The sequence below is a fragment of the Lutra lutra genome, chromosome 7 (assembly GCF_902655055.1).
Source record: "Lutra lutra chromosome 7, mLutLut1.2, whole genome shotgun sequence".
Lineage (NCBI taxonomy): Eukaryota > Metazoa > Chordata > Mammalia > Carnivora > Mustelidae > Lutra > Lutra lutra.
Genome location: NC_062284.1, coordinates 68,739,978 through 68,762,248, shown reverse-complemented (window position 1 = coordinate 68,762,248; position 22,271 = coordinate 68,739,978). Strand labels below are relative to the sequence as shown.

The window sequence follows — 22,271 nt, the reverse complement described above, 5'->3', positions numbered from 1 at the left end:
CTCCCACTTGAGGGAGAGTTGTACTCAACGTCTGACGTGGAAGAAAATGTCAACCATTGGGCTCGTTTCCCTCATTTTCTCTCTCTTATCCTTGTGGAATTGAATTGAAGCAATTCAGGCTCTTCTCAGTTTTGGTCTCTAGCTGCAGCACTCAAATCTTTGAGGTTTTTTTTAGGTGGATTGTACAATTTCTTTAGAAGAACATTTTCCAGGTTTTGTTCTGGTGGCAACTGTTTAGAGAAAGCTGGCAGAAGAAGGAACTCAAATGGGCTGGAGTGCTGAGTGGAATTCTTCAACTAATTTTATTAATGATGTCCCCAAGAGCACTACTCTTCTCATTTGCTGACTCTGAGTTTAGAGAGTCTTTTGGGGATTTCTTATACCTCTGTATTCATTTCCTTTTGCAAATGCTTTGAGCTGTGTTTTTCTCTTTCTTCTTCAGTGGTTAAATCTACTTTTTATCTTGCAGACATTTCTCAAACTTCTAGTTTACTGATAGCATTCATTCTTCTTTTCTAGTATCACTTAAAATTTTTTTATAATATATAATTAAATGTAATAAAACACACAGATCTTATGTGGTGTTGTTTGATGAGTTTTGACAATTGTATACACACATGTAGCCCCTGTCCCCAACCCCAACAAGGTGTAAACCCTTTCTGTCACTCCAGAGAGATTACTCCTGTCCCTTTTCTGTCTACAATCCCAACCCCTGCCCAGCCAACCACTGCTGTGATTTCTATCATTAGAGATGAATTTTGACTGTTCCTGTACTTCATATAACTGGAATCATAAAACATGTATTCTTTTGTGTCTGGCTTGTTTCACATAGTGTATTTTTTTTTTAAAAGATTGATTTATTTCCTTTTTAGAGAGAGAGAGTATGTGTGAGCTGGGGGAGGGGCAAAGGGAAAGGGCGAGAGAGAATCTCAAGCAGACTCCACTATGAGCACAGAGCCCAATGTGGGGCTCAATCTCATGACCCCGACCAAGATATTGACCTGAGCCAAAACCAAGAGTTGGATGCTTAACTGACTGAGACACCCAGGCACCCCTCATATAATGTAACATTTTTATCATTCATCTGTGGTGTCGTATCAATCAATAGTTCATTCTTTTTTATTGTCGAGTAATATTACATTATGCAAGTGTACCATAATTTTTATTATAGTCTTTTGTTCATGCACATTTGGGGTGTTTCCAACTTTGGGCTATTAGGAGTAAAGCTACCATAAATGTTTTTATGTCTTTAAAAATATTTAACAAATTTGTTTTTGGTAAACACTTAGGAATAGGAATTGCCAAGTCATAGTTTATGTCATGTATATGTTTAATTTTATAAGAAACTACCCAGCTATCTTTCAAAAGTGGTTGTATCATTTTACAAATTCCACCATCAATGTACAAGAGTTCTAGTACCTTGACATTCTTGCCACCATTTAGTATTATCATTCTTAAATTTTACCCATTCTGGTGGTTATTGGGTAATACCCTGCCATATAAAGGTATTTTGAAGTGAAGAGATATAGATGTATATATCCTTTTTACTATTTCTATCTCTTGCTTTAAGATAACAAATTCTAAGTGAAGGTTTACATCACTGAGTGGGGGAAATTATTTTGCTCTCTTATTAAACCTTTAATTACAGGATAGCTTAAATCCATATGTTAAAGTACCTTGAAAAACAAAGTTTTTCGATTAACAATGTTAATTATGGAAAAGAGTAGAACCCAAATCTAATAAACTTAAAATTTGTAATTGTATAATTAATAGTTGAAGCTATTGCTTTAATTTTAAATGTGTGCTGTTTCATGAAGAAGTCATTTGGGGAAGTTGACATTCTCATTTCCTTCATCAGGATGAAATTTTAGAAGCAGGAAAGTGGAAACTACAAGAGTTTTTGATAGGAATTTTTTTTTCTATTTTAGTGTATTGCAATTAAAAAGATAACAAATTTAGAATTTTTTTCCTTATTGCCCCATTATATTGGTCTTTTAAAATTTGTTGAGGCTTGCTTTATGGCCTGGTATGTTTTCAGTTCCTATAAATTTCTCATGTGTGCTTGAAAGGAATGTACATTCTATGGTTATTATGTCCTGGGTCCTAAATACATCCATGAGATAATATTTGTTAATTGTTCAGTCTCCTACCTCTCTGTGGATTATTTTGAGTACTTGATTTCACAATTAGTGAGTATGTTAAAATCATCAACTATTGTGGTGCATTTGTCTGTTTCTATTTGTAGCTATGTCAATGTTTGCTTTTTATGTTTTAAGGCCGTGTTATTAGTTAGATACTCATTTAGACTTATGTCTTTTTTTTTTTAAAGATTTTTTTTTATTTATTTATTTGACAGAGAGAGAGCACAAGCAGGCAGAGAGGCAGGCAGAGAGAGAGGAGGAGGAAGCAGGCTCCCTGCTGAGCAGAGAGCCCGATGCGGGGCTCGATCCCAGGACCCTGAGATCATGACCTGAGCCGAAGGCAGCGGCTTAACCCACTGAGCCACCCAGGCGCCCCGACTTATGTCTTTTTAAATTAAACTTGTATCAGTATACATTGATTCTCTTAATCTCCAGTAGTATTTTTGCCTTAAAGTTTATTTTGGCTGACATGAATATAGTTATAGATGTTACAGATGTTTTGCTTTTGTTAATATTTGCATTGTTTACTTTTTCCCACTATCTCTTGCCAGCCTACCTGTCAATCTTTTCTTTGTGTTTTAGACACATCTTTTGTGAGTGGAATAATTTTTGACATTTAAAAATATACTTAGTTTGACAGAATGAAAGGTTAAGCTCAAGATTTAGTCCATCACCTTTATTGATTATCGATATATTTAAATTTTAAGTATTTCATATATAATTAGTGGTGTATTTAGTTTATTTCTACCATCTTATTTGTATTTTATAGTTGCCCCATCTTTTGTCTTAATCTCTTCTTTTTTTCCCCCTCTTATGGATTTGTTCTATTTTTACTTCTGCTGTTTTGGAATCCTTATTTGTATTTGAGCGGTTAGCCTAGAAGTTTTAGCATAATGAAATTACCAAAGCCTAAGCCTTCTTTTGAACAAAACAAAGGCTTTAGAACCCTTCAACAGTAATCAATCCTGTAAGAAGACTTATATAGTCCTCTTGTCATGTATTTTCTTTTTTAATCCCATAAGATGTTTTTATTGTTTTTATAGTCAGTGTTTCCTTAGATTTATCCTATATACTTACTAATTTCTATGCTTTTTAATGCTTGTCCTATCTCTGATCTGTTGCCATAAAGTGTATTCTTTAGAATTTCTGTTAGGGAGAACCTCCTGGTAGTAAACTTTCAAAAACTTGTTTGAAAAACAACTTTATTTCATTTTTATTCTTGAAGATTTTGCTGTATGCAGAAATTAAAGGTGACAATTTTCTCTCAGCACTCTGAAGGTACTCCATTGTATCCTGCCACTATTTCTGTTACTGTATAGTCAGCTCTCAGTCCAGTTGTCAGACTGAAGGTCATCAGTCTTCTCCTCCTGGCTATTTTTAAGATTTCTCCTTCCATGTTCTCACTGTAGATGTGGGTTTTTATAAAATTTATATTGCTTAGAATTCATTGAGATTATTGAATCTGTAGAATGTCATCTCTCATCATTTCTGGAGTTTCCTTGGCCATGTATTTTTTCCAGTATTGCCTCTGACTCATTTTCCCCTCTCATGTTAGATGTTCAGTGTCAGGTATTTTCACTCTGTTCTCATCTTTTAAGAAGTCTCTCATTTTTCCCTTTCTTTGTCTCTTTGGGATATATCCTGGAATTTCTCCATTTTCCCCCCAGTACACTACTTCTTTCTCTAATAGTATCTAATTTGCTGCTTTTAATTTTTAATTTCTATTAGGTCTTTTGTTCTTTATCAAATCTGCTTAATTTTATGCCTCTTTTATTTTTTGAAATCTATTAAGTATTTGTGTGTGCTATTTTTAATAATTCCAATATCTGCTGTTTTTGCAGATCTTATTCTTTCTTTTCTTTCTGTTGGCTCTCATTGTGTCTTATTTATTGGGATTTTAATAATTTTTCATTTTGAGATGACCATTTTACTTGGAAGTTTGTTTTTAGAAATCCTTTGGGTCCTAAGGTGAAGGCTGGTTCCTCCAGAGAGGACTTGCTTTGCTTTGGTCAGCGTTCTAACCCAGGAACATATTAAACTAAATTTTCAATTTGATTTTTTTAAGCCATTTAGATATTGTGAATTTAGGGTGCAAATATGCATGAACCCTCACAGGCTGGAAACCAACGATCAAGTGCTCCTGGTTAAGAAGATGCCCTCAAGGCAAAAGCTGGCTACAGTCTTCTTTTATTCATTTTATTTTTTTCCTCAGTCTTTGACCTGAACAATTCTTATTTTCTTACCAGTACCTCTTTTTTTTTTTTTAAAGATTTTATTTATTTATTTTGATAGAGAGAGATCACAAGCAGGCAGAGAGGCAGTCAGAGAGAGAGGAGGAAGCAGGCTCCCCACCGAGCAGAGAGCCCGATGCGGGGCTCGATCCCAGGACCCTGAGATCATGACCCGAGCCGAAGGCAGCGGCTTAACCCACTGAGCCACCCAGGCGCCCCACCAGTACCTCTTTCATAAATGTATTTAAAAAATTAAAATGTTTTATATGGAATTGTAATTGTTTGTAGCAGGGAAGTTGGTCCTGGCACCTAGTTTACCATGTTGCCGGAAGTGGAAGTTCTATCTTTTCATAGGTAAATCAAGAAATTGTTTTAATTCCTTTTCCTTTTTGAATTTCAAAATTAATTTATGCCTACTATATAAGGGAAAACCACACAGTACCAAGTTTATAAAGGCAAAGCTAATAATTCCTTCCATGAACTCCTGCAATCTCACCCCGACAGTGAAAACCAATGAAAACGTTTGGTGTACATCATTTTACCCTTTCCACTTGTGCATATATATATGAATATATATAATAAGCAGGTGGTTTGTTTTTGATGAAAAGGAATCATAGTATACACATTAATATGTAATTCATTTTTTAAGAATTTTTCTTGGACAGTACTATAACTCAGTAAATATAACTTGCCTACTTTTTCTGATGTATTTTTACAAAGATAATACAATTTTATGTAGAAGGATTTACCTTATACATGCTGTATTTTTATGGCTTTTTTGTTTTGTTTTGTTTTCCTCATTTCATTCTTTTTCTTCTGCCCTCTTATTCTTAGCCTAATACTTTCACAATATCAGCCACCAAGAATGAACATACCAGTTTGATTTCTTACATTTTAAGAGTTTCTTGTATGCATTCTCATGAAATGGTCATTAGTAGCAGACTCAAGTGGAATTTGGAATATCTGCTCCATTACTCTTGGCTATATGATCTTACCCAAATTATATAACCTCTATAGTCATAGGTCAGTGGTATAAAATGGAAAAAATAATTTTAATAATCCCTACCTCAGGTCTGTCTGTGAGGATTATGTGAGTTAACACATATTAAGTGTTTTAGTTTGTGAAACTTCCACTGCACAATTCTAGTCACTGAAAATACAAAGATTCAGCCTCTGATCTAAGAAACCTCCAGTATTATGGAAAGGGAGATGTAGAAATGGGCATTTTTGTATGAGATGACAAGGGCTGTGTTTGTGGTATGCATGGTGTCTTGTAGTATCTCGCAGGACAGGCACTTGGTCCACCTGGTTGGCAAGTAGAAAAGTTCTGATTTCTGGAACTAACGCTTGAGTTCAATGTTACAGAATGAGTTGACATTAGTATTGGCATTCCATGAATTTTAGCCATTAATCTCAGTATTAATGCATTTGTTTCTTTTCCTTTTTTGTTTAATAGATTTTTTTTTTGCGCTATTGTTTAACATGGTAGTTTCTTTTCCTTTTAGGGCAGCTGATTTACCAAGTTCAGTCACCTGATGAGGGGGCTTTAGTGACTGCTGCAAGGAATTTTGGGTTCATTTTTAAGTCTCGAACCCCAGACACGATAACAGTAGAAGAATTGGGAACACTGGTTACTTACCAACTGCTTGCCTTCTTGGACTTCAACAATATCAGAAAAAGGATGTCTGTCATAGGTATGGCGGTAACTGAGATTATGTTTGATCTTTTGATAGTACTCGTTACATTGCTGTTTCTCATTTCACTCTTAGTTACGTACTGAGAGCTATGTTTTGGGTTTTTTTGTGACTTTATGAACGCCTTTCATTTTCCACTTAGCCTTAACACTGCAATAATAAGTATAAGTAACATATCACAAGTGTTTATGCCCATTTTAAAGTTAACAAAACTGAGACACAGAGAATTAATAGATCCTCAGATACTACTCCTTGTGTTCCTAGAGATGTTTCTCAGTATAATTGCTTTAGTTAAGGCTCTGATCACCACTTGCTTGTATTACTGCAGTATCTTCAAAACCACTTCCCTTTAAGATAATACTCTGTGTCAGTATGGGGGCATTCTTTCTAAAACATTGGCCTGATTTTGCCATCACCTACATAAAATCCTTGGTGGCTTCTTAGAACTTAGAAGGTAACATTCTTAGCAGGACATGCAAGATTATTTGCAATCTGACCTCAATCTACTTTTCTTCTATTTCCCCAAACTTCCCAAGCCTCCCTAGATCTTGCCATTTCAGGCATGCATTGTGTACTTTTACTCTTTGCGTGTGCTATTTCCTCTACTTGGACTTTCCTCTTCCCTACTGCTTCTTCTTTTTTTTTTTCTTTTTTAAAAAATATTTTATTTATTTGTCAGAGAGAGAGAGAGAGAGAGAGAGAGCGAGCACAGGCAGGCAGAGGCAGAAGCAGGCTCCTCGTCGAGAAAGGAGCCCTATGTGGGACTCAATCCCAGGACATTAGAATCATGACCTGAGCTTAAAGCAGCCACTTAACTGATTGAGCCACCCAGGCATCCCTTCCCTACTTCTTTTAGAAAACTTCTACTCACCTGGAAACTTAAGTGTCCAATTTAAGTGTCCCTTATTCTCTCAATTCTTTCTCTACTCTTCAAATAGCAGCACTCTCTTCTCTTCCTCAGAGTACCTTGTTCATAAACCAGTGTGATACCAGCCCCGTGATACTCATGAGCTTCCCAGGTATTAGAGTATGAGCTACCTGAAGGGCAGACTGTGTTTTAGTCATCTTAAAATGCCAAAGACCCAGCACAGAGCTTGGCACATAATAGATTTACTATAAATGTTTGTTAAATAAGATTTAACCCAATACGTTGTAACTTATGAATACCCTGATCATCATATTAAATCAGTTTCTACTATAGAAAACATGTGTATACATGGTCAGGTTTTTGGCCTCTAACTACTGGAAACTAGCCGTGGGAGATTGCACTCAGCAGGTAAAAGCCAAACATCATCTGGGGATGTTTATGTTTATTTATTTATTTTTTTTGAATAGGCTGTAAGCAGTCCTCATTGGTGCTGCTGAAGAGCACATATGCTGCTCTAGGCGTTGGCTTAATGATGTATTAGCAGAAGTAATCTTCTTTTTACAGCTTCAGGGGAGGTGTTACTAATGTTGGGTTGGCTTAGAACAGGCTTCCCTTTGCTATGAGGGTGTTGACAAAAACCTAAAATTGCTACACAGGGAAACTTTTGGCTTTCCCCCAGCATCAGTCATCACTATGGGCTGTGGAGAAATCACAGCCTAACCACAAACTTCAGAAGTTTGACTTAATGGATCCCATATGAAGAAAGGTAATGTTCCACCACAGAATGCATGGGCTTTCTGTGGGCTTTATTTTGGTTCTGTTTGGTTTTTAATCAGGAGGAATTTGAAAGAGGGGCTCCACTAGGGTAGAAAACTCTCTGTTTGATAATAAGGCACAAAAAACAGTGCTAGTCTCATGACTGTCACATGGCTTGGTTTGTGGGGACAACACCCTGATGTGAGGACTCAGATATATGCTGCTCTTGCTGCCCCTTTTCTTCTCTTCCTCCTCCTCCTTCTCTTGTTCCCCCTCCTCTTCTTCCTTCTCTGCTTCCCCCTCCTCCTCTATTTCTTCTTTTTCCTCTTCATCCTTCTTTTCCTCCTCTTCTTTTTTCTCCACCTCTGTTTCCTCTTTCCTTTTTTTTTTTTTTTTTTTGAGGGGGAACTATCATTCATTGAATAATGAATGTATAGTTTTGATACTAGTACTACTTTCATTCCAGGGCAAGAGCCCTAATTTAATTCAGTTACTTAAATAAAAATAGATTTCTATAAAGAATTTTGTCAGAGGGTATAAAATCTACTATATTGACAAACATATACTTGTTATACAGTTTTTTTTTAAGATTTTTATTTATTTATTCAACAGAGATCACAAGCAGGCAGAGAGAGAAAGAGGAGGAAGCAGGCTCCCCGCAGAGCTGAGAGCCCGATGTGGGGCTTGATCCCAGGACCCTGGGATCATGACCTGAGCCGAAGGCAGAGGCTTTAACCCACTGAGCCACCCAGGTGCCCCATAGATCTTGTTATACAGTTTTAAAAGGACCAATTCTCATTGTGTAAATAAAAATACAGAGATAAAATTCAAAGATACTTATTAATAGAGGCAAGTGGCACATAAACATGGAAGGAAGCAAAAATTAAGCTAGGTCCTTGAAAAACTCTTGTAAGATCTTTAGTAAGAGTTGCTCAACTCTAAACTTTTTAGAGATGATCAAAATACAGATCATACTGCCATATGACAGGCATTTCTTTGTGTGGTTATATGAACAACCATCCAACTGAGATATGGCAAAATAGAATTATTCATCACCCTTTACAGTGTTGCTATTGTATTTACTCTTATGGCATACACCTGGAAACCACTTCTTTTTTCTTTTTCTTTTTATGTCACAAAGGCATAACTGTTGCTTTCAATGAATTTTGTAGAATTATAATTCAACTCAAGCAAATATTTAGCAAGTGCCTATCATGCGCCAGAGACTTGATGCTAAGGGAGAATGTGGAATTGAAGTGTTCTGTGTGATTGCACCCAGGAGAAGATGGTGAAGTAGGGTAGGAAATGGGCTAGAAAAGGACAGATCTTAATGAGTCCTGTTTATGACATGTTAAGATCCAAACTTGATCTACATACATAGGGAGTATATAGGGAGGCAATTGCAGGATTCTAAGCAATAGTGTGAAGATGACTCTGGCAGGATTACAGTAGAGTTTGGATAGAAGCAGGGTTGAAATGAGTAAAACCATTTGGGTTAATGTGACAATATAGGCAAGAGGGGAGAAATTTGTAGCTGCAGTTGGATATATGGGTGGTGGAGGGAGAGGAGCTTTGATTATGGCTGGATATCTGATTTGGGAGACAGAGTGAATGGTGAAGCTTGTTATTGAGATGGAGACTTAAGAGAAATACGTAGTTATTAGAGGAAGATAATGTGTCCAATTTGAGTTTGCTGTGCCTGAGCATGTCTAAAAGGAGATAACTAGTTGGTGGTTGGATGTACAGATTGGAAGGGAGTGCTGGAGATAGATTTGGGCAGGAGATGTACACTTAAAATCAGTCAGTCTGTCACTGGAACCTGAAGCCATAGAAATGAATGTGACTACATGGAGAGTAAAAGGGGAATTAGATCATAGGAAAATCTTTAAGGAACACCAATATATAAAAGACCAGCAATGGGAGAAGATTTATAACTAAAAAATATATGATTTTCGATTTTTTTCTAGACTCTGCCCACATGTTACCTTGACCATTTAAAACTGTTACGTTCCTGATTAAAACACTTCAAAGTATAGGGATAAAGGGAACATTCCTGAACTTCATCAAATCTATCTATGAAAAACCCACAGCAAATATCATTCTCAATGGGAAAAAGCTTGCAGCCTTCCCGTTGAGATCAGGAACACGACAAGGATGCCCACTCTCACCACTCTTGTTCAACATAGTGTTAGAAGTCCTAGCAACAGCAATCAGACAACAAAGAGAAATAAAACTGTTACATTCTTTTAAATTTAATTTTTTTTGAGAGAGAGAGAAAAAGAGAGTGTGTGTGTGTGTGTGTATGTGTGTGTGTGTGTGTGTCAGGGGGAGGCTCAGAGAGACAGAGAAAATCTGGAGCAGACTTGCCGCTGAGCATGGAGCCCACCACGGGGCTCAATGCTGTGACTCTGATATCATAACCTGAGCCAAAATCAGGAGTTGGATGCTTAACTGACTGAGCCACCCAGGCACTTCTCTCTTTATTTTGAAAAGGCTAACTTCTGAAATGAGTGAGTCTTGATTAGCCTTGAAATTTCCTAGCAGATATGACTAGAAGCCTTGAATAAAGAGATGCAAAACCTGCTGAGCTGCAAAAGGAAAGGTTTAGTGAGTAAAATTAAGCAAGATTTCATGAAACTAGGTTTATACAAACTCAAATTTAAAGGGACTAATAATGCTGGGTTAAGAAAAAAATGTGGAAGAAATGGGAATCTTTACCGAATGAGAAAAATGTAGATTGAAAAGGATCTTAATAGTTACAGTGTTTAAATATCTCCTTTTTTCATATGTAGAAACTGAGATGAAGAGATGGTAAGGGATTTCCACAAATCATAATTGGCTTGTGATTTCCTAGACTGGTGATTCTCCATGTGTGGTCTAGGGAACCCTAAGAGAACTTGGGAGATTTTCAGAGAATGCACAAGGATAAAAACATTTTCATAATAATACTAATGTTATTTTTCTTTTTCCTTATTTTTCTCATGAGTGTACTGCAGAGTTTTATAAAAGCCACATGATGTGTGATATCACAACTGATTGAACTGCAGAAGCAGATAGGAGAATCCAAACACCTTTTAAGCCAGAAGTTAAAGAGAACTGCTATCATGTAAAGCAATGCCACTCCCCAAGCTACATTTTTTTTTGTTGTGGAACTTATAATTATAGAAATGTTATTTATGTTAATATGTAAAATGTTTATTATTGTAATTATAATGGTCATAATTATGGTAATATAATTATTATCATAAGACCATTGATATAATAATATTTCTCAACTTTAATTTCTAATATGGTAAATATTAATAAATAAAACCCACTTCAAAAAAGCCCTGGAGTTCTCATAAAGTTTTAATAGTGTATAAGGGTTCTGAGACCAAAAAGTTTGGGAACTGATGTCCTAGCCCAGCCTATAAACAATAGTCAAAGAGAAGTCATACTGGTAAAAGTAGGATGCCCATCCTTGGCCTTTTTAGCTCTGGTGATGAAAGGGAGAAAATACGGGGAAAATTATTAAATTGGATTGCTGTAGAAGAAAAGCAAAAGAAAGCTAGGATTAAATGTTCCCACCCCCCTCCAGCTTGAACAATTAGATAAATTATATATGCTTTTTCCCTTTTTCCCCAACATGGGCAATTAGAGGCAGAGTACAAGAAGAACTGCGTGAGTTCTGGTAACTAGGAGAGCTGACCAAGGGTTTTAGGAGAGAAGACGAGCCCTAGACAAGTCCCAATACAAAAAAGTTTCCAGGGTGTATTAAATATATTCAAAGACAGGAGGAAACTAGAATAGATGAAATCTGAAGTAAGAGTAGTTAAAGGAAAGAAGGGAAATTAATTTATTGTACTTTGGTATTTATATTCCATTAAGTCAAGCTCTAAATTTTATATTCTGTTAAATTAATAGTAGTCAATATTTATGTTCATTTGTTTTGAGACATTCTATTTTTAGAGAAAAGGTACAATTGATTGGAAAGCATGAAACAATCTTTGATATGATGAAACTTGTGAAGGTCATTGTTCAGACCATCACATCGTGACCCAGAAAGTTGTCTTAAACTGTAGGTAGTTCCTGGAAAGAAATATATTGCCATGTCATGTCATGTCATGTCTTCATTCATTCATTCATTCAACAAATCATTAAGGGCCTAATGTGTGCCAAGCTATAAAGCCAAGCCTACAGATGTAGGCCAAGCATTTCATAGTTTAAAGTAAGATTTGACGGCAATATGTGGGACAGCCAGGGGAAGGTTTAAAGACTGGAAATGAAGGGAGGGCAGCCTCCTCAGGGCTGTCATTCCCAAACCTGGGAGGGGTGACAGATTAAAAACATAACCCTAACTGATACAGACTTCCAGTTAAAAGGAGATAGAAACTAATTTTGAAAACCCCCTGTGAGGTATGCTTGCAGGCCAGGATTGTGACTGAAAAATCAACCACCAAGAATGAAAGAAAGGGCTTTTCTAGTGAGTAAAGAGGGTAAAGAAAAACATCAGCAAGGATGGAAAACTAGTGCATAAACCATGACTTTGAGTGGCTAGAATTCCATGTGGAGATCATTTGGCATAACAGTGGTAGCTGATTCCATAGTAGGACTTGAGTTTCACCCCAGGAGACCTGCAGGCAAAGCTCTCAATTCTGTTCAATCCAGAAGACTTAATTTGAATTTATCAATCCTTCAAAGTAGTAGGCAAGGAAAATGGTAAGGTCATTCACATCTGAATAAAAACACTTGTTTCCGAGTTTGGGAAATCAAAGGATTCCAGTAGATGGAATATTTCTAAGTTAATAGAACAGGAATATGGCCAAGTGACTTAGATAGTGACCTTCTAATTAAAGGCACTGAATATTTTACTACTGGCTAAAACACTATGCCCATTTCCAAATTTCCTGGCTGGAGCCCTAGGAAAGTCTAGTTTTGACGGATTTCGTTGATTACCTACTATGCAAAATTTTTCTTTTCAGTTCGAAACCCAGAAGGCCAGATAAAGCTTTATTCCAAAGGAGCGGATACCATTCTGTTTGAAAAACTTCATCCATCCAATGAAGACCTTCTGACATTGACGACAGACCATCTCAGTGTAAGTGCTTGTGACTGAAGGTTAGCACAATGGCCCTTTGGCCGCTTGCTACTATTAGGTCTTATTTTAAAGTATCAGTGAAATGATCTGACTTTTGAAATAGAAAGCACAGGAAACTGTGCCAGAGAATGTCTGGAACTGGCACATGGACACCTATAGTTGCCCTGCTGAAAGTCTGATCAGTCTTACCACAGATGTATTAATACACAGGAGCTGTGAAGTAGCCGCTGAGTGTAGGCTCCTGAACTCTGGCCGGGGAAAGTCTCAGGACACCTAGGGAAACCTGCCCAAACTCCCCTGCAGTTTGAGGCTTCTTCTCTTGGAGACTGGCTCTGAAAAGAGAAGCAGGATAGTTGCATTCCCTTGGGTTCTAATGTGTCTGAAACCAATGGAGTTTTTTATGATTACCCCCAGGGAATAGCTTAGGGTCTTGCTTACATGCTGAAGGAAAATAGCAGCCAACTTTCTCCTCCAGGGGTCCTTCTGTTCAGGTCGTAAATCATGATGAGTCACTTATATTCTTTACGTTGAAGCTACCAAATGCACACATTATGAGACTATGCATAATTTCTTTACAAAAGCTTTCTGAAGGGAGCCGGAATGATATTTGGCATATATATTTATGCCATATAAATTTGGCACATATATTTTGGCAAAAGAGTAGGAGTTTATGAATTAATATGATCATTAACCTGTTTAAACCTGAAGATTCGAGCATCTCTCTAATATTTATTAGAGGTTCCATTTAACAGAATATGAACTTTAAGGGCAACTGGTCAAAACTCCTATATCCTCATTGGTTTCTCTCCTTTAAAAATATTATTGAGGATTCATGACCTTTGTCAAGCCCTATATTTAATACAAAACATTCCCTGGATCTTTAAAAAACAAACAAACAAATAAAACAAAACAAAATTCTGCCTGACTTTAAGTTTAAAGAATGATGGTTTAGTAATATTGGTTACAAACATAGCTATTGTTTTTGTCTTTCCAGTAGAGCATTCTTGATTTTCTTTTAATCTTTTCCAGAAGGCCGGCATGGTCTTCTTAATTTTTTTTTTTTGTGTGTGTGAAAACAACATTAGAATCATAAGTATCTGATTTTTGCCATTGCTCAAACACCAAAGGCCTTGGATTTTCGTATGTTTTCCTCTCATACTAAAGTGTAGGAAGTCTAATTTGGTCTTTTTACATTTCTTTGCAAAAGAGATTTTTTTTCCAGGTAATATCAATTTGACTTGCTCTTTCCTTCATTCACTTTATTCGTTTTGGCTTTAAATTCTGAAGTTTTCAATTTATATTTAATAATTGCTTTTGAATTCTTTAATGGTAGGAAACGACCTTGCTCAAATGCTCATTTAGGATTAAACTTGTGATTCATGCACTAATTAAATAACTTAAATCATCTGTCCCCTTTTGTAATGCAGTCTTAGAGTTGATTCACTGTTTTACAGAACAGGGAGGAAAGTACTGGCCATGCCCAGTGCGGTTGCAAGTTAAAGGCAAAGAAGTGCTTCTGTGAATTAAGGAGACAAAAGATCATTACAAGGCAATAACTAGATTTTCAGATCAGTAGGGGACCCAGTGGTGGTCTTGCAAAATGTGATTACAATGTCCAGAGTGTTACCAATTGCCTACAAGATAAATTCGGATAATGTTTTCATGGTCTCTGTGGGCGAAACCACATTATTACAGCATGCACTGAATTTACTTTCCATTTACCCAGTTAGGGTGTGTCATGGTGTAACTTGTGCCTGATCACGAACCTATGTCTGTTCTATAAGCCAAAACACAACAGAGAGGATATGCTCAGTGGCAATGCCCAAAGGAGCAGAAATGTTCTAAAAACACTTGCAGTGTAGAGGCCCATAAAATGACCACTGGAGGCCTACACAAAGTGGGAGGTTTTTACATTTCCCCAAAGCAATCTACATATGTTTCTAGCTATTGTGGCTATGTGAGACACTTTGCAACACCAGTGTCCTGTTTTTATTTATTTATTTTTCCTATTAGAAGGATAAAGCACCAAAGGTATCATTTGAGATCATCAGTTTACTGAGACACTAAACGAAAAGTATGACTCTTCAATTAATTTGACCAATTATTAAATAATAACTCCATAGAAGTCAGTTTCTCAAAAAGAGTAATTTTTAAAAATAACATGACTCGATGTTTTTTAAATTTCTAAGAATTTTCATTATTAAAATAAAACTTATCATATAAGAAAAAGGAAGAAAATTTAGATGATCCGGAATGAACAGTAAAAGTCAGCCTCTACTTGCTTCCCAGAAACAAATACTTGTTTTAACTTTTCTGCCTCACTCTCCCTTTTGCCCCTAGATATTATTCTTAAAAACCTTAATATGTTTCAACTTCTGTTACCTGACCAATGTTTATTCATCTGTAATTGACTTTAGCTTTTTATTATGGAAGATTTCAAGCATAAACAGAAGTAAGACTCAATTAATTTTAGACATAGCTGTATTATTAGGTGGAACATGACAAGACTGGTGAAATGTCATGCTGCCATCTTTTGAGAGAGTTTCTGCCTTTAATTTGAGAGCTATGGTTCCTCTGAGGATCCTTTCCTCTCCACTGGAAGTCAAGGGCTATGTGCCATGAAACAGGCTGGGTCTTTCTTACTGCCAGGAGTGCTTCCTTTATTCAGGGAGTAGGTTGAAAGCAGTATATATTTCTTCAAACGTGTATTTCAAGTCACGGGTGTGGTTGATCACTTCTCACCTGGGGCATGTCAGCAGGCATTGCCGCTGTCTTTAGGGAGAAGGCTAGCTCTCCTGAATGTTTTAACCCCATAGAAATAAAATACCAAATATAAACATATCCCATTTCCGAGGGGATTAAAAAGTTGGGAGTCAGGATGGCCAAGTAATACTTTTGGGACAAAATGAATGTAAGTGAACAACTTATCCATTATTGTTGCTGTCATTTCCGTGGTTACTACTCTGTGATGGTTCCTAAATCTGTGTCTGCTCTGGCAGGAATTTGCAGGGGAAGGCCTTCGAACCTTGGCCATTGCATACAGAGACCTGGATGATAACTACTTTAAAGAGTGGCACAAGATGCTTGAAGATGCAAACACTCTCAAGGATGAGAGGGATGAACGGATAGCTGGGCTATATGAAGAAATTGAAAGGGACTTAATGGTATGAGTTTAGAAGCATGATGGTTTGTGTTTACAGAAGGGATAGTATGTGTTTAGAGATCTAGCATAGGAATAACCCATTGCCAAATTATTTTGCACATAGCAGATGTTACCCTTTCAAACACTGAGTCATGCTTTATACATTGGCTTCACGTTTGCCATGTATGGCCCTAGAGAGCCTAGAGGATTATTTCTATTGGCAGTAGATTATACAATTGGAAGTTACCCCAAAGTAGAAGATAGTGGCATCTCTATTTTTTGTCAGCCTCTGGTATGTCCTTGATTTTATGTTTTGTTTTGTTTTTGTTTTTGTTTTTTTTCTCTCCCTGCTTTATGATCTACCTTTTTAAGCAGGAAAACTTTGCATGAAGTGTAGCTATAGCTCTAAACCATCCTAGGCCCTGAGGTTCTGATGATTTCTGTGCTGCCCAGAGTATGAACTGCTCTTCCCTGAGGCCCCAGTGGTTAGGATGGTTAGCAATCATGAGGTACTAAGGAGTATGTTATATTCAACCCTGGATGAAATACTATGCAAGACCCTTCACTTTTTAGTTTATGGCATCTGCTGGTGTGTTAATTTAGGAGAACGGCTCTACTTTTTTGTGACCCTTACTATGAGATTAGGGCTCTCCTTTGGACCTTTCCATGTTGATATAAGTGGGGAAGAGGCTGGGGAGGTCTTCAGTTCTCAGAAGCTCAAATGGCTTCTGATGGTTTATGCTTATATGTTACCTGAGCATATCAGACCCCTCATAAATTCTGACCTCCAGGATCTCTGTCATTAATTGGTGTGACTCTCAGTAGGCTTGATTTGGGAACCTCCACTTGAAGACCTTCCTAGCCCCAAACTGCATATAATAAGATGCTTGCCATATCAATGCTTCATAACTTCCATCTTCAGTTCATGTTCCTTGACCTCTAAACTCTGTGATTTAAAGCCATAGATACATTGTGGTTGTTGTTTGCCTGCATTAACATAAGGTATTCTCTATTTTTCAATATAGCTACTAGGTGCCACTGCTGTAGAAGATAAGTTGCAAGAGGGTGTTACTGAAACGATTGCAAGTTTATCACTAGCTAATATTAAGATCTGGGTCCTAACAGGAGACAAACAAGGTAAATTGAACATGGATGTTGATGACGTCTTGAAGGGGGGGCAATAATTTCTCTGGTAAAATTTTAATTAACCAGAAAGCTGAATGAATTAGATATTTGCATAGCCCTTCACATAGGAAAGAGTTGAAATATAAAAAGGAAAACTGATATATTACAAAAATTTATTTTTTAAAAACAAAAACTAATGAATTATCTTCTATAGTATACCTTTCAGTCAGTTGAGTTTCAGCTCACTTGCTTCTTAAATATAATAATTTCACCTAGAGACAATGATGGTATTATAAAATGTTTATTGTTTCACGTGAGCACTGACCCCAGTTAGGACAGAGAGAGGCACAGCACTGAAGTAGGCATTGGAAGATCTCAGGGGCTATTTCTTTAGTTTCTTGGTGGTAGGGAGGTTTGGGGATATTAGGGATGGGGTCAGGATGGTAGGCAGGCTTTGGGGAGACTCAGGGAAGTGGCTGTTTATCAACTGATGGGGAAATATTCTGGCACTTTAACAATAATCACAGGTGTACCAGTGCAACCAGGCTACATTCCAGGACTGCCCATGTAGTGGTACAATAAGAGCAGACCCACTTTCAGACATGACAGAACGCCAGGTCAACAGATAGAGTCATCATGTTCAGGGTATTGTGTTTCCTAAGAAGGAAAAGGGATTGGTACATTTTGGATCCATTGCTAGCAGTGATGGTTAAAACAAAAGTGATTTTATTCTTGGTCATCTATAAACCAGAATATTTAGTAAATTGGCACACATACGTTTTTAAGATTCTATCTACTTGTTACATATTTTTTAGAACATCGGAGGATTTGTCCATTGATATGATAAGTCCGTTCTCCAGGTATTCAGCCAAATCACTAATTACAAAAAATCAACAGCAGAGAGTTGAGCTCTGTGGTGTGTTAGTAGAGACCTCCTAGAGTTTGATGTTGATCAAAGGGTACATTCATAACTCTTCACTTAGTTAGGAATATACACAGGTTTACTCTTATTTAGTTTTCATTTCATTTCATACAAAGGATATGCTAAGATTTTATCAATCACCTACAGACTTAGGGCAAATCTAATTATCCCACAAATTGGCAAGAGCCTAATGACTCAATGGACTGAGAAACAAATGACCTTGTTGAGGATGGAAGGGCTACCTAACTATCCAAGTGTCCAGTTCTACAGAAGTGGAGGAAGGGCTGCTCAACATTGTGTACTTGTCCACTTACCTAGTCGCAGCAGTCCTGGTGGTGTTTGAGGTGATAGTCAAATTCCAAACTTTAATTTGCTTAATGGGAAAATGGCAGCGTTGTACCTGAGAGAACTATAAAGCTATCACAAGAATATTTTCGCTGTTCAGCTGAACAATTTGTGTTTTCAATGTGTCTATCACATCAGATCGAATAATAACTAAATTAAGTATTTTAGCTCTCCAAAGTCAGTATTTGGGACTTCAGGTAAAAAGTTTTTTATTTATACATTTCACTATATCACAGGGCCTCAGGGTATTTTCATAAATACTAATTTTGGGAATCAAGAAGTTTTTTTTCAAAATACTAGATGAGAAGGCTGAGAATTCATAGATATTGCTACTTCTCCACAGTTTTAATAAGGGGTAAGTTTGATCATGGAATCTGGATCTTTGAATTTAGCTCTGGGTTTCTTGGATTTTATCTCTCATCATGCTCTCTCTGACATTAAGGGGTAATGCCTCAAAACTTTTATGGATAAAGTACTTGTGTTATTAAGTAATATTCTAACTGATGTGGGTTTTGTTTTTGTATCAGAAACTGCCATCAACATTGGCTATGCCTGCAATATGCTGACTGATGACATGAATGACGTGTTCATTGTAGCAGGGAACACAGCAGTGGAAGTCAGAGAAGAACTCAGGTAAGTGCTGAAGGAAAGAAGAAAGGAAGAGGGAGGGACGGATAGTTGAGAAAGTAAAAAGGCCCTTTACAGTTCCTGTGGTCTTATTTTGGAAGAGAATTCTTCCTAAACTCCTGTTCATAAGTTTCACATCGGTAGTGAAACATTGTCTTCAGGCCTCCAACATTTTCCAAATATTTTTAGAAAAGGATTTCAAATCATTTATGTTGAATTATCCTTTAAAATATGCATTGGTGAGTAGCTCTTATATGATGAGTGATCAGATTCAGTGAGGGCATTTGTTTAAAATAGTAATTCCCTAACTTCATCCTGGCCCCCAAATTAAGAATCTCCAGGGGATGCGGGATGGGCACTTGTATTTTCATAAACACCTAGATGAAATTATGATCAGATAAATTTGGAAAACACAGCTGCAGGAAATGGCATGTAAAGTTGGAATAGAGTCTTTCAGCATTAAAGAAAGTAGGTATTTTGGCATAGTTACTGTTAAACCCAGCTGTATAATGCTTATGAGAAGTAGAATATTGTGAAATTTGTGTAACTGCTACAAATACTGGAAAATATGTAAGTGCTGAGATTAGGCATGAGTGGACAAACATTAAATTTTGAAAAATAACGTTTCTTAAAATCTGTCCATTTTCTTCTTTATTTTTTACTATTTCATTTTAAGAAGAATATTTTAAAAGTCTGCTTAATTATTTTCCCAGACCTTTAAAAAATGCTGTCTCATGACAATATTTGCTTACTAATGCTTGCAGTAGCATCTCTAAGCTCAATCCATTTTGGTTCTGGCCAAGCAGATTATTGTATTAGAGACAAACTGCTTATATCTTGCTACATTCTAGATGAGGCTAACTGCCCCTCAACACAACAATAGAACACTATGGGCTTCCTTAATGTGTCTCCATCATTACACTTTTGTTCCTGAACCTTGAAAAGAAAGGAAGTCTTAACTGTCGGCACCACCAGTTGCTACTTGTAGGTCAGGTTTCCCAACTTCCACACTTTTTTACTCCCAGTAGAAAACTGCTGTACATGCTGGTTGGAAGCTATGACAGACTGCAAATCTTTGCCAAATACATTGGGAAACTGGGGAAATAGTCTTAATTTGTTTAATAATTAAAAACAAATATTTTAAGAGAATCTCTTTAGTGTACTGTTGGATTCTATTGGCTAGTATCTCGTTGAGAATCTTGGCATCCATATTCGTGAGGGATATTGGTCTGAAATTCTCTTTTTTGATTAGATCTATGTCTGGTTTGGGGATCAAAGTAAATCTGGCCTCATAGAATAAGTCTGGATGTTTTCCTTCTGTTTCTATTTTTTGAAACAGCTTCAGGAGAGTAGGTATTATTTCTTCTTTGAATGTTTGGTAGAATTTCCCAGGGAATCCATCAGGTCCTGAACTCTTGTTTTTAGGGAGGTTTTTGATCACTGCTTTAATCTTGTTACTGGTTATTGGTCTATTCAGGTTGTCAGTTTCTTCCTATTTCAGTCTTGGAAGTTTATATGTTTCTTGGAATGCATCCATTTCTTCTAGGTTGCCTAATTTATTGGCATGTAGTTGTTGATAATAATTTCTGGTGCTTGTTCCTATTTTCTTGGTGTTAGTCATGATCTCTTCCCTTTTGTTCATAATTTTATTAATTTAGGTCCTTTCTTTTATCTTTTGGATAAGTCTGGCCAGTGGTTTATCAATCTTATTAATTCTTTCAAAGAACCAGCTTCTAGTTTTGTTGATGTGTTCTACCGTATTTCTGATTTCTAATTCATTGATCTCTGCTAGGATCTTAATTATTCCCCTTCTTATGCATGGGTTAGGCTTAATTTGTTGTTGATTCTCCAGTTCTTTAAGGTGTAAAGATAGTTTGTGTGTTTGGGATTTTTCTATTTTTTTTTTAACTGAGGCTTAGATGGCTATGTATTTCCCCCTAAGGACTGCCTTTGCAGTATCTTATAGGTTTTGGACTGATGTGTTTTCGTTCTCATTAGTTTCCATGAATTGTTTAAGACTGCATGGTACTGGCACAAAAACAGACATGTAGACCAGTGGAACAGAATAGAGAGCCCAGATATGGACCCTCAATTCTATGGTTAAATAATCTTCGACAAAGCAGGAAAAAATATCCAATGGGAAAAAGTTTCTTCAATAAATGGTGCTGGGAAAATTGGACAGCTATATACAGAAGAATGAAACTCAACCATTCTCTTACATCATACTCAAAGATAAACTCAAAATGGATGAAAGACCTCAACGTGAGACAGGAGTCCATCAAAATCCTAGAGGAGAACATAGGCAGTAACCTCTGTTGCTGGCATAACCAGTAACCTCGGCCACAGCAGCTTCTTTCAAGACATGTCTCCAAAAGCAAAGGAAACAAAAGCAAAAATGAACTTTTGGGACTTCATCATGATAAAAAGCTTCTGCACAGCAATGGAAACAGTTAACAAAACAATGAGGCAACCCACAGAATGGGAGAAGATATTTGCAAATGACACTGCAGATAAAGGGCTGATATCCAAGATCTATAAAGAACTTTTCAAACTCAACACCCCAAAAACAAATAATCAAGTCCAAAAATGGGCAGAAGACATGAACAGACACTTCTCCAATGAAGACATACAAATGGCTAACAGATATGTGAAAAAATGTTTATCCTCAATAGCCATTGGTGAAATTCAAATCAAAACCACACTGAGATACCACCTTATACCAGATAGAATGGCTAAAATTGACAATGGAAGAAACAACAAATGTTGGAGAGCATGTGGAGAAAGGGAACCCTCTTACACTGTTGGTAGGAATGCAAGTTGGTACAGCCACTTTGGAAAACAGTGTGGAGGTTCCTCAAAAAATTAAAAATAGAGCTACACTATGACCCAGCAATTACATTACTGGGTATTTACCCCCAAAATACAGATTTAGTGAAAAAAAGGGCCATATGCACCCCAATGTGCATAGCAGCAATGTCCACAAAGGCCAAACTGTGGAAAGAGCCAAAATGCTCTTCAACAGATGAATGGATAAAGAAGATGTGGTCCATATATACAATGGAATATTACTCTGCCAACAGAAAGGATGAATATCCAGCTTTTGTATCAACGTGGATGGGACTGAAAGAGATTATGCTGAGTGAAATAAGTCAAGCCAAGAAAGTCAATTATCATATGGTTTCACTTATTTGTGGAATATAAGGAATACTGTGGAGGATATTAGGAGAATGAAGGGGAAAATGAAGAGAGGGGAGAGTCAGAGGGGAAAACAAACCATGAGAGGCTATGGACTCTGAGAAACAAACTGAGGATTTTATAGGTGAGGGGGGTGGGGGAATGAGTT

General features: G+C 36.9%; 1 protein-coding gene across 11 annotated transcripts in view; it reads left to right on the top strand.

Moving 5' to 3' along the window:
* ATP8B4 (ATPase phospholipid transporting 8B4 (putative)) overlaps positions 1-22,271 on the top strand; it is a 290,737-nt gene that overhangs the window by 214,791 nt on the left and 53,675 nt on the right. For all 11 annotated transcript variants that reach the window (XR_007128694.1, XM_047737429.1, XM_047737432.1 and 8 more), the window contains 5 exons: positions 5,878-6,066; positions 12,652-12,767; positions 15,767-15,931; positions 16,935-17,046; positions 18,829-18,934. Coding sequence is in view for 10 of the 11 variants with exons in the window: in XM_047737429.1 (XP_047593385.1) it covers positions 5,878-6,066; positions 12,652-12,767; positions 15,767-15,931; positions 16,935-17,046; positions 18,829-18,934 (688 nt within the window). In the remaining variant the exon portion in view is untranslated. The remainder of the gene's footprint in view (positions 1-5,877; positions 6,067-12,651; positions 12,768-15,766; positions 15,932-16,934; positions 17,047-18,828; positions 18,935-22,271) is intronic.